The sequence below is a fragment of the Asterias rubens genome, chromosome 19, assembly GCF_902459465.1.
Source record: "Asterias rubens chromosome 19, eAstRub1.3, whole genome shotgun sequence".
Taxonomy (NCBI): Eukaryota; Metazoa; Echinodermata; class Asteroidea; order Forcipulatida; family Asteriidae; genus Asterias; species Asterias rubens.
Window position 1 is genome coordinate 12,225,108 of NC_047080.1, and position 12,135 is coordinate 12,237,242.

Below are 12,135 nucleotides of genomic sequence, written 5' to 3' on the forward strand. Positions count from 1 at the left end.
CTCCATATTGTTCCAATTATAAAGTTACACATCCCATGATGTCTACTGTAGGTGGTAATAATTAGGGTTTCAAGTAGCCACTGATGAAATCAATTAAAATAGTTTATTAGGAACAGCAGCTGAAATATGACACCAAGTGAGGGAGCCCTACAAAACTGTGAAGTGGGATTTCATATTGGGAAACCATCTGGGCCCAATTTAATACTGACTGGTAAAGCACAAAATTATCCTGCTAAGCAGCTTTATGAAATTTGGCCCCGTATTCCACTGAAACAAAATGTACAGTTTATTATACTACTTGGGGGTTGAATAAAGAATTGACTAGAGTGTGATGTGAACCAACGAACTCCGGAGTGCCGGCGCTCTACCAACTAACTATCCAGCCCTACCCCCCTATGCTGACAGTGTCCCTCTTTTGTCAATATCTTTGTTTTTGGTGTTTATTATTATACGAGTGACCATGAATAGCTATTTACTAACATTAACAAACATCACAGGTATATTTTCCGTATTTCCCCGGCGCGCGTGTGATAACGTATTTATCTTCAAGCAAACTTGGCACGTGACCATAGAACACACAAGACGCAGGTAGTGATATTAGCCAGGCAATATAGGTTTTAATCACCACTCCGTTCTGCAAATCTGATTGGAGGATTAGCGCGTACTTGAAGATAACATTTATAATAGCGCTTCATGTGTTATAAATAGATTGTTGATACAGTTACGGAGCTATGTGAAACCATGATGAAACTATTGGCAGTATGTAACCTTGGGGCAAATCTATTTCTAATCAACATAGTTCGAAAGTAATTTTATATCAATTGAGGGCGCTAATACTATTTTCAATGGCCCCTGCATTTTTTTGAACAGATAATTTTGTTTGCTTGAAAATAACCTTTTAAAAAAGCGGTTGTACCACGGTTCCAGACATAGCATTACAACTGCACTGGTGGTGTCCTTGACTACCGATGAGGCGACCTTTCACAAAATGGAAACAAAATTGAAAAAAATGCCTTGCCTTAGAAATTCAAACCAAAGTTTGGTATTCCCATTTCCTTCCTCCATGGTGTACCGCGCGCCATTGAGCTATGTTATTGTTATGTACGTGTGTTTTTGTTCATTTAAAAACCAGAACACTGTCGGCCATAGATCTTCGAGAGGGCAATGCAAGGAATGCAAGGACATTTTCTTTTTGCAAAGGGCACTTCCACTTGGAAACTTTTAAGTGGGCCAAAGGCCATGACTGTGTAATTCCAGGCCTTGTGGTAGCGTTCCAAATTCTGAAAACCAGTGTACATTCAGCCGACGAGTCAGTCACTTCATTTGTACCCAAGTTGACTTGTTGATGTTGTATTTTTGTAGGGGTAGTTGAATTGGAGTTGGCCAATTTGGTAATTAATAATTTTGTTCTTGAATAATAATTATGTGCGAACGAAGAAATTACATGGACAGTAAGTTAGATACAGCATACAGTAACTTCACAAAGACACACATTCTGTGGAAACAAATAACCATGGAGACTCACCACATTGCGTTGCATTGAAATGTCTTTTAGCTGTCACTGGATTTTTGAAACACGTGCATTCGTTGAACTTTCTGGTCGCCTTCTAAAGCGCCCTCAGTTGACAGAGTAAAATTCCTGTCAAAATTTGTTGATTCGTTATAGCGCCCTCTGTTGAACTGGTAGCTAACTTAACACAATTTTTGCAAATTCAGCATGGCGGCTCCACTGTTGTCTGAAGATCACCAAGGCGGATTTGTTTTTGAAAACAGCAGAAGGTTTGTTACTATTTTGTGTTTTGAGTTGAGTTGAGTTGATGGTGTGTGGTGTGTAATATAGTTACGATTTGCAAGTCTATTTTGGGTTTGGGTAAATTTAATTTCGTTAATAAAATTTTGCTGTGGGCCTTTGGTTTGCAGTCTAGTCTAGTCTGCGCTTTCCTTTGGAATTGATTGGAGTTTTTCATTTTTCATTTCATCCAATTCCAACAAGCAAGGCAAAACACCTTTTTCTACTGAGTAGGCCTCCGTACAGCGCCCCAACAACTGTATCTACTATTTAGTTTCCTCAAACTGTAAACAAGGTGTGGTCTCATAGTATAATTTTATGGACAAATTTCCATGCGACTTTTACAAAACCAGTTTTTAAAAAGATTTGTTAATGGTATTAGTAATAAATTAAAATAAATTAAACCGATGGATGGATTGGATGTTGAATTTTCTATCATCATGTCAACAAATATATGAAATGAAGGTCAGTTTGAGGTAACTGTTGTAACACTAACTAACCATGTCTTCTTCTACTAGGCCAGTACAGTCAGAATGAACAACTACCCGAGAAATCTCAACTTATTTTCTTTTCTCTCGCAGAAATGCCTTACTTGAAAGAAGTGGAATGAAACTACCCAAGGGGGTGAAGACTGGAACCACGATTGCTGGTCTCATCTTTAAGGTACAAAGAATAATCTTAATGTAGACTATTTATAGTAATAACCCCCCCCCCCCTCTCCCATCACAGGCCTTGGTGCCCTGTCCTTTTGCTATGGAGCCCTTTGCAATGTTCCGATACAAAATTAAATCTTCCTCTTAAGTCCAGCTGGAATCCCAATTGATGTGCCCTTTCAAGAAAAAAGTTCAAGGCCTGCCCCCCCCCCCCAAAAAAAAAACCCAAAACAACAAGAAAACAACTAGTTCTCTTTGATTCATTGATTTTTCTGTTTACCAGGATGGAGTTATTCTCGGTGCTGACACAAGAGCTACTGAAGACACAATCGTTGCCGACAAGAACTGTTCAAAGATTCACTACTTGGCTCCAAATATCTAGTGAGTTTTCAAAATGGGAAAATCAGCTATAAATACTTTTGCAGCCACTCATGACTAAAAATTAATAATAATGAACCGTTTGCATTGATTGGTCAGTAAAATTGGGTTCAGTACGAGTTTTGAAGGGATATTTCTTGCTTGGATTCTTTAGTTGTTGCGGAGCTGGTACAGCAGCAGACACCGAGGTCACGACCCAGGTCATCTCATCTAATCTAGAGCTTCATAGTCTATCAACGAGTCGGGAGGCACGCGTCATTACGGCCAATCGCATGCTCAAACAGAAGCTGTTCAGGTACTAGCCCTACATGTAGAGTTTTATTTTTCAACCAAACCTTCCCTCAATTATACGCCCTGCATTTGGCTAAGTTTTAATTGACGCTAGACTCTAAAGTGTCATTTGGTAGGGACTTTCCATAACCTCTAAAACACTCCACTCTGTATACATGCTGGCACTTCCCTTTGTACAGCGAAGTGTACCTGAGCCCGGTTTTATAGAGCTGCTTAAAAAAAAATGTACCTACCAGAACAAGGTGACCAGCCAAATACCATGTCACATGCACTATCTGTAAGTGGTATTCTGCTTTTATTTGCTTAATTGTTAATTGTTATTTGCTTAATTGTTAAGCAATTATTCTTTTGCCCTGATTTTACTTCATTTTTCATTTGATTTGATTTCACCTCAGATACCAGGGTCATATTGGAGCTGCTTTAGTCTTGGGTGGTGTGGATGTCAATGGCCCCCATCTTTACAACATCTACCCTCATGGCTCCTCCAATAAACTCCCCTTTGCTACGATGGGATCTGGCTCTCTGGCAGCCATGGCAATGTTCGAAGACAGATATAAACCCGATATGGAGGTAAGTTTTGGATGTTTGTTTGTGCTTACTCCACGTACAGGCATTCTTCGTGTACCCAGTTGGTGCAGAATCATGGCGCTTGATCTGTAAGCGGAGAATGGTGATCGCAAGCACAGAGTACTGAGCCATGAAATTGAGCCCTGTGGTTTTGCCAACATTACCAAGTACACCTTCATTCAAATCAGATAGAGTAATTACTCCAGTAGTAGGACTGTGAACATCCCTATCTCATCTTGGTTTTAACAAGAGTATGCAAGTTAAAGTAGGATTTGAAACTTTGCATGGTTGAAATAACAATATAGTAAGGTTTGCGGTAACACCATGCAATGATAATCTCTAAATAAGTTTAACACTCTGATAATTCTGCAGGAAGAGGAGGCTAAGACGTTGGTACGTGATGCCATAGCTGCTGGTATCTTCAATGATCTCGGCTCTGGTACCAACATCGACCTGTGTGTCATCAGAAAGGGCAAAGTGGATTATCTGCGGCCTTACGACGTAGCCAACATTAAGGGAGTCAGGTGAGGGCGCTTTTATATTTTATCAAGCAGCATCATTTAAAGAGAACGAACAAAATATTTTCCAAACAAATTCAAATCACAACTGACTAAAGAGTGTGCATTTTCTCAACTCTTGCAAAATTATCAAGTTGCAATTATATCGTACAGACAATGCAGACAATAACATAATGTTTAATATCTTCTTTCTAATTTTGCTTTCAGGCAAGGGGACTACCGCTACAAGCGTGGAACAACTGGTGTCCTAACCAAGACAGTAACACCCTTGATATTCGATGTAGTCGACACCAAAGTAGAGGCGATGGAAGTGTCATGATCGGATTATTTTGCATTCCGTAGCGGCGTTTAAACACATTTAGATTAGATTAAATATGGATTTTGTTTTTCTTGTTAAGGTTTTCCAGTTAATTTTATTGCCTCAATTTGGTTTCACTTGAGGTAACGGCCGTCATCGCACAGTAAAACCTAGAGATGTATCTAATTGCTGTTGTTTCAGAGGTGCCTATAATGTCACACAGTAACCATTAACAAGGTCAAAGGTTAGCCCTGGCTGCTAGGCACAGAGGAAGAGTCCTATATAGGGCTAGGCCAAAGGTGTGCTAATTATGCTAGCAGGCATCACCAACAAGTGAGCAATGCAAATATGCAATACACAATTGTCTTGATTATAAATTAAATACTGTTTTGTTCCAAGACAATTTTTTTCTGTCTGAGTGCATAGCACAAAGAATTCACTTTCTTGTGAACAGCTTCAGGAAATTGGTTATGATCAATAAATTGTTCAATAAGAAAGGTCTTAAAATTTCACTTGGTAAGTTTGCACTTATATTTCTTCTGGCTGCGAGCCTAGTTGCTTAGTAACATTAACAAATAACAGTTGATCATCACAAGAACATTTTGTTTTATAGATTATTGGTGGCTTACAAGGGGGAACATTTTGAGTTTGTAAAACAAGAATTCAATAAAATATACTCAAAGAAAAAAGAACTTGCGAGTGTTAATGTGTTGTTTATCACTAATATTTAATGTAAAAAGAAGTGCCCTTTCTCACAATTACTGAAGACCTGGATAAGGGTATGGTTTTATGGGAGTTCTAACATGCATTTATCCCCAAAAGTTGCCTATGATTCAAGAGATTTTTTGTCAATGACATCTCAAAATGATTTGATTAGTCCTACCATTATGTCATACCCATCCAAATCCAACTGTTGGACTGAGGACTCTAGTAGTGAACTGATTCTGCTTTGTCAACATCCAACAGTTTGGGCGCCGGGTTGACCATCTCGGCATTGGATTTCACTAGAGTGAGGTTATACAGTGCCTAATGTAGACAAAGCAAGTTTACATCAATTTACATTTATCATATTTAGCGACTCAAATAGGGTGAGCGATACAGACAGTAGTCGCTTGCAGCGTTGGTTAGGAGTGAATAATGGGTAGACAATGGGTTTGGGGTAAAAACAAAATCAATGTATTGTCACGTCAGTGCAAAAAAGTTGTATCTCGTCAAAAATGGTACTAACATGCAAGATTAAAATTATCCCCCCAAAAAATGTTCTCTCAAAATAGCTTGTTTGCACTGACGCAACCGTCGCCATATTATAATAAAACATTTTTTAAATACAAATTCTATTATGATGGACACCAACCACAGTTTTAGTCACTAGTCTCATCACTTTCATCACTATCAGCATAACCTCCAAGAAGACTGAGTGCAACAGACTTAGCTTTAGGAAGTACTCCTCTATTTCCCGCAGCATTCTGCCTCCTTCCTAGTCCCTCTTGGATGCTACTCAAGATAAGGTCTTCAGACGCTTTGCCATCAGCATCTTGGTGTTCACTGTCCGTTATTTCTGAACTTTCACCTTCATGTTCGTTTCTCTGAGACGTTCCAGCTTGGTTGGTACCCACTGGTTCACTAGAGGGTGCAGTGGGTTCCTTATCTATTGAAGGTCCACCAGTGGAATCATTCTTTAATGTCTTTATTTGGTTTGATTCGAGGCTTGGACTGGCCGAAGGAGTTTCAGTCATTGTATTTGTCGGCTTGGCAACAGGATTCTTCAGCTTCACAAGTCCTGCTAGAGCTGATCGGGAACTGATCTTTGCTGATTTTGATTCCGATGATTTGGCTTTCTTAGGTTGTGGTTCACCATCCTGTGATTGAAAACAAAGCAAATTTGGATTTGTAAAAAATGCAAAAATAAGTTAATGGCTTGACATTTCGACCCTAGCAGAGTCTTTCTAGCATAGTCTTTCTCGAGAAAGACTCTGCTAGGGTCAAGACGTCAGGCCATTAACTATTTCTTTGCATTTTTTCCTTTCAGTTGTTAAGCTGTTTGCAACAGCTAATTCTATTTTCTGATTTGTGAATAATATGTCAAACAAGTTCATGTTGTAGACAAGATCTAACAAACAAAGAGCCAAACTTACATTTGTGAGGATGTCTGTAGGTCTTTTGAAAGCATGTGGCGTTGGAGGCGTCGCCGTTTCATCATCATCTTCTGGGTCGTCTTCAAGTCTTTTCATCACACCTCCATCTGGCTTGCCAAATATCCGTCTGTTGACAGAAGAAAAAATAATACAAGGAAGTCAGTCGTCTTACTATCCCACACATATTGGATTTACGTCTCATCCTTTCGACGAAGCAACAATGGCGTCTTGCTCAAGGACACAAGTGTCAGGACCAGAACTCGAACTCACAACTCTGCTGATCAGAAACATTAGAGCTTGAGTCAGGTGCACTAGACTGCTTTGCACTGAAAGGTCACATAAATAAGCAGGAGGGAAGACACAAGGCTCCTCATCCCCTGATCCATTACTGATTTTAGGGATCCATTACTGATTTTAGGGATCAGGGCCCAATTTCAGATATACTGCTAAGAAAAGTTCTTTGCTAAGCAAAAAATAAGTGAAGCATCAGTTGGATCAATACCAACCTTATGAAATTTTGGCTGGTAACTATTTTTCTGTGCTTAGCAAGTTTTCTCGCTTTATACAGTCTTTATGGAATTGAGCCAGTCAGAACACCAAATGAGTTAGGGTTGAAAACTTGATGATTGATCTTCAAGGCACTGGACACTATTGGTAATAACTCAAAATAGTTGATAGCATAAAAACTTACTTGGTGAGCTGTTGACAGTATAAAACATTGTGAGAAACGCGCTTTCTATAAAAAGGTGGTTTCTCACTAAAAAATAATAAAATACTTCAAACTGAAGCCTTTTATTATGCATTTATAAGCACAAAGAGTAATGCAACAAGAATATTTTTTCTGTCATTATTTGTCTTGCAAATTTGACGACCAATTGAGCCCAAATTGAGGTTTTTTATTTTATGCGTATGTATGTTGGGATACACCAAGTGAGAATACTGGTCTTTGACAATTACCAAAGATGTCCAGTGTCTTTAAGAATCATCTGGCTCTTTCTTGACTTACTGAATTTCTGCCTCATCTTCAACCTCCTGCCTCCTCAGCCCTTCCTCCAAAGCCTCCGCCTTTCTACGTAGGATCTCGGCGTAATCGATATCAACTTTCCTCGTGTTAATCTCCTTTAGCTCCTCCAGGTTTTCCAGTATCTCCATTTCATGCTTGGAATCCTGAATAAAACACAAGGAAACATAAACGCACTCAGAACGGATCCACACTAGGGTGTGCATTAATGGAAACTCTTTGAATACAAATGTGCAATAACTTGCACAAGCAAAAACATCTCCCTGTACTTGTGAATTACACTTAACATATGCCTGGAATTCCATGTGAGCATCAATCCTTTGCAACTTAGGTATGGCTTCGGTGAAATTCCACGACTGCTTCATTTGCATTTCCTTTAATTTGTTTAACATTTCATATATTTGATCTGATTGCTTTTCTCTGAGAGAAAACTTAATCACTACACAAGCCAAGAACCCAATGGAGAAAAGACAAAGAAGGAAGTTTCAGTTTTAGACTTGGGAAGAACGAAACTATTTTACCAACGTAACTGCTCAGGTTTGACGTTCACTGGGTTCCATTACATCCTCAGAACAACTGCTTTGTAATGAGCTCATAATGCTTCATCAGCCCAGAACTTCTACTCGTTAGGGCAACAGGTCTTTGTCTGTAGCACCAGCCCGGGTGTGGAACCAACTCCAACTGACTGTCAAATCATCTCCATCCATCACAACATTCAAGGCAAACTTAAAATCTCACCTGGGATTACTCACACAATCCTCAGTCCTAATTTGTTTTCCTCTCCTCAAGCGCCATGAGCACTTTTTTAGGCGGATACCGGCACTTTACTAAGTGTTCTTTATTATTATTATTATTATTATTATTATTATTTTTATTATTAACTCACTCTACCTTTGTTCTATTTTCCAAGACCTTCATTGGATTGTTGGCTTCCTCCTCTTCTCGATCTAGCTTCTCTTTCTCCGTAGCTTTCCGAAACATCTTAGCGGCTTCAAACAGTCTGGTGGCTCCGTGCTCTAAGGCATAGTCTTCATTCTCAGGATCAGTCTACACAAAAACAAATATTACTCAAAATAATAGTAACAATCGCTTAACTTGTTTCTTTTCATTGTTTTATGATAAGTGTTCGGCATATAAATGTCTCGTATTATTATTGGGTTTTTTTTAAGTTTTTTTTAGTGCTTTTAGAGTACATATTTTTTGTAAATGGCTTTGATCCTTTGGAGAGGCGCTATAATATAAAAGTTGAATAATAATATAATAATAATAATTTCATCTTATCACAGTTTGCAAAAGTGTTGATAACTCCTCAAGTCAGGCTACGTCCCTTACGCCTCTCTTAATATTTATGCATGACGTCATCATTCTCACCCAAAATGATGCTATGGGCACACGTCGCCACCACTTGCAGTGGCTGCGCCCATGGCCTCGTTTTGGGATAGCATTGTGACGTACCTCATGCATAAATCTTAAGAGAGGCGTAAAGCTTAAGATCTCAAGGGTCTTTCGCATGATCCCCCCCCATTTCCAAAAGCGCCGCCTTCTGCAACAGATCTATCCTCACAGTTATTCCTATTTCATCCAGATATTTCCCCAGTGATTACAGAATTATGCCAAGCACTCCAACCCCACTAGGACTACTTTCAGTATTAGTAATATTATTATTATTAAACCCAAGGCAGTTGAACCAAGGCGAGCCCAACTCAAACAAGCGACAACGAGACAGCTTGGGACGACTGAGTGAGCGAGTTGATCGGTGTCAATATGCAGGGAAATGTAGACCAACAGGAAGAGGTTCAGAGATGTAAACTAACCTTAAAGCTGATTTCTGAAATGCACTTTGGGCACTTGATGTAGAAGCGATAGATTCGTAGGCCGAGGTACTTCTCATCCTGGACATTCTCTGTCTTTGCGTTAAACTTCTTACCCTGGTAGATGTAATCTCCACAGGTTTCACATCTTGGGGGAAAAAAAAAACCAATCAAAATCACTCAGACTTAGTAAACAGGTGAGGTTTGCGGTGACACCATGTGTAAATCTCTTTGAGTAGTTTTGGTCCTGAAAAGAACCGGTGGTTTAATGAAAACAAATCGAATAAAAACAACACAAGGTACTAGAGCTTTGTGCACTCTCATCCCCCACCCCTGCTTGTTCACTCTCATCCCCCATCCCTGCTTGTTCACTCTCATCCCCCACCCCTGCCAACAAACAAATCCACAATGTCTTTTTCACAGGCTACGGGTTGGTCCTTGGGAACAAAGTAGGATTCCTTCATTGAGTACCTACTTACATGGTATATGCTTTAACAGACTTCTCAGGATATTTAATCACAGTTTTTCAGATTTTTGCAAAGGCAAACAAACTAGGAAATCAGACTAAAGTATGAAGAATATCATGCCTGTTCACGCTAATACGATGTTGACATAACAATTAGTGTGGGTACTGCACTCACAAGTGCATCTTCATGTCAAGGTTTCCCATGGTCAAGTTGGGAATGTATCACTCATAACAAAATGTATACCTCATATTAAAAGGTGCCATGATGCGGACAGTATACTGCCTCTCTCTCTGTAGACGAAGTTTGGGGATCTTCGCCGGATCAAAATCCGGGGGGTAGTATTTCTGTGGGAAGTAAAATAAACGCAAATTAATAACTAAACATCCTAATTCTGAGTTGGCAGAGATGCCCTTAAGTCACATCACAGCCAGAACTTGGACAGAAAATAATGTTCACAATTTGGCCTTGGTGCTCCTTGAGTTGACCTAAGTTGGTGCTATTTTCTCCCTTAAGGCCGATTTATAGTCGGTCGTGCGATGGGAATCTTGCGCGCAATCCTAAGACTGAGGCCTAAAAACTGTGTCTTTTTATGATCGCGCGTCAATATTTCCGACGCCCGACCATCGCGCGACCGACTACAACTCGGCCTTCATGGTCAAGGAAAACAGAAAGAAGCATCTCCACCTGAAAAAATTCCAAATATTTTTGACGATATTTGTATTATAAGAAAGGAGCATCTTGGAAGGAAAATGATGACATTAAATACTTACATTAAGAACTTTTCTCTCGGACATCTTGTCTTACTCTGTTTAATTCTCTGCTCTGTAATAAGAATCAAAAATGGATTTTATGTATATGAAAATTTCCCTTCTGACCTCATATTAATACTTGTAAATGTGCATGGTTGCGAAGCCACAACCACTCTCAATACATTAGTGGTTGTGGTTTAATTAATTAAGCCACAGAACTACGCCATTGTATAAATGTGCATGGTTATGGCAGGGTATTGGGCTTTATACATGTATGTCGCTTTGTATATCTCAGTGTATCCCAACATCTACATAAAATAACAAACCTGTGAACAATTGGGCTCAATCAGATGTAGAGGTACATGTACATGTTACATGAAGTTAAAAGTCACTACAAATGTTCAGTAGTTCAGTGCCGTTGAAGCTTTCCTTTGTAAATAAAACCATGGAGGTAGTCATGGTTAATAAAACGAAAGTCAGTGCCGGCAAAATATCCACTGCCTCGTCATGTTTTTGATTTCCCAACCAACCAATCCCATCCTTTAAATACTTCTTTCTTCTTACTTTATGAGTTAACAAAACAACATTTTTGGTCACACAACAGGATAGTAGAAATGAGTTTTCAGTTGTATCATGGTATGTTATAAAGCATGGTAAGTCAAACTCAAATGCATTCATTGCCATTCGCTGCAGGAACCAAGATTATATTGTGCAGGACACGAAATGGGGGAAATGGATGGAAACCACAATCTGCAAGTGCAACACCAATCTGTAACTTTACTGACTGACACTACCTGACTACACCTGACACCCTGTCACTCACACCGTAAAGAGCAAGACTCAAAGTTCAAACACAGTACAGTACAGTACACAAGAGTCTCAGAAAACTCAGAAGTAGACGCCGGCAGTGAACAGTAACACCAGCACTGCTGCTGCTGCAGTGTCATTAAATGAACACATAATGTTTACAGGGAATAATGGTTTGGAAAAATTGGTGGCGACGTGCGGAAGATTATCCAATGGTTTAATGAGCACAAATGAAAGGTATAACTTACATTTTGTCTAGATTCTCTCTCCGGTTTTTCTTCAGCATGTGTGTATGCACAACGATTCTTGGCTATATACATGTACATGCAATACGTTTATGAACGAAGTACAGTACGTCAACACACTCCGGATCCGAAAAACTATGAGGGCCTCATGAGGGCGCTGTTTAAATTATTCCTAATGCTCGCGCCGTTTGAATGCGGGCGCTCATTGTGCACGTGGTAGTCGTCAACCATTTAAAGATCACTCGTGCATTGATTGTACACTCCTATTTTTGTTTGTTTTTCTTTTAATTAAAGTTGGTTCTCCTGGCCCATAAAGTTTTATAGCCATTTCAGAAATAATTTCAGGAATAAGTAAGCTCTAAAACAGCGAGACGAATTATTCGATGGACCCGTGTTCATCAATTTT

General features: G+C 39.4%; 3 protein-coding genes across 3 annotated transcripts in view; 1 reads left to right on the forward strand and 2 right to left on the reverse strand.

Annotated features, from left to right (window-relative positions):
• Positions 1–1,598, reverse strand: part of LOC117303371 (collagen alpha-1(I) chain-like) — a 62,526-nt gene extending 60,928 nt beyond the window's left edge. Inside the window, exon 1 of the mRNA XM_033787545.1 lies at positions 1,526–1,598. Within this exon, the coding sequence (XP_033643436.1) occupies positions 1,526–1,530 (5 nt within the window). The 5' untranslated portion in view covers positions 1,531–1,598. The remainder of the gene's footprint in view (positions 1–1,525) is intronic.
• Positions 1,599–1,689: 91 nt separating this feature from the next.
• Positions 1,690–5,186, forward strand: LOC117303245 (proteasome subunit beta type-7-like). Its single transcript, XM_033787394.1, has 7 exons — positions 1,690–1,779; positions 2,371–2,452; positions 2,726–2,823; positions 2,975–3,115; positions 3,507–3,681; positions 4,051–4,202; positions 4,404–5,186. Exons 1-7 carry the CDS (start codon positions 1,718–1,720, stop codon positions 4,513–4,515), a joined length of 822 nt encoding a protein of 273 aa, XP_033643285.1. The 5' UTR covers positions 1,690–1,717; the 3' UTR covers positions 4,516–5,186.
• A 217-nt stretch (positions 5,187–5,403) lies between these two features.
• Positions 5,404–11,848, reverse strand: LOC117303244 (splicing factor YJU2-like). Its single transcript, XM_033787393.1, has 8 exons — positions 11,733–11,848; positions 10,699–10,750; positions 10,172–10,272; positions 9,465–9,609; positions 8,542–8,697; positions 7,636–7,796; positions 6,630–6,756; positions 5,404–6,353 (listed from the first exon to the last, which is right to left on the reverse strand). The coding sequence occupies exons 2-8, from the start codon at positions 10,720–10,722 to the stop codon at positions 5,856–5,858; spliced, it is 1,212 nt and encodes a 403-aa protein (XP_033643284.1). The 5' UTR covers positions 10,723–10,750; positions 11,733–11,848; the 3' UTR covers positions 5,404–5,855.
• Between the last annotated feature and the right edge of the window lie 287 nt (positions 11,849–12,135).

Coding starts and splice junctions, on each gene's coding strand:
- LOC117303245 (XM_033787394.1), top strand. CDS start 1,718: ATGGCGGCTCCACTGTTGTCTGAAGATCACCAAGGCGGATTTGTTTTT. Junction 2,824..2,974: donor TACTTGGCTCCAAATATCTA/GTGAGTTTTCAA, acceptor TGGATTCTTTAG/TTGTTGCGGAGCTGGTACAG. Junction 3,116..3,506: donor CTCAAACAGAAGCTGTTCAG/GTACTAGCCCTA, acceptor ATTTCACCTCAG/ATACCAGGGTCATATTGGAG.
- LOC117303244 (XM_033787393.1), bottom strand. CDS start 10,722: ATGTCCGAGAGAAAAGTTCTTAAT. Junction 10,273..10,698: donor CCGAGAGAAAAGTTCTTAAT/GTAAGTATTTAA, acceptor TACTTCCCACAG/AAATACTACCCCCCGGATTT. Junction 6,354..6,629: donor CTACAGACATCCTCACAAAT/GTAAGTTTGGCT, acceptor TTTCAATCACAG/GATGGTGAACCACAACCTAA.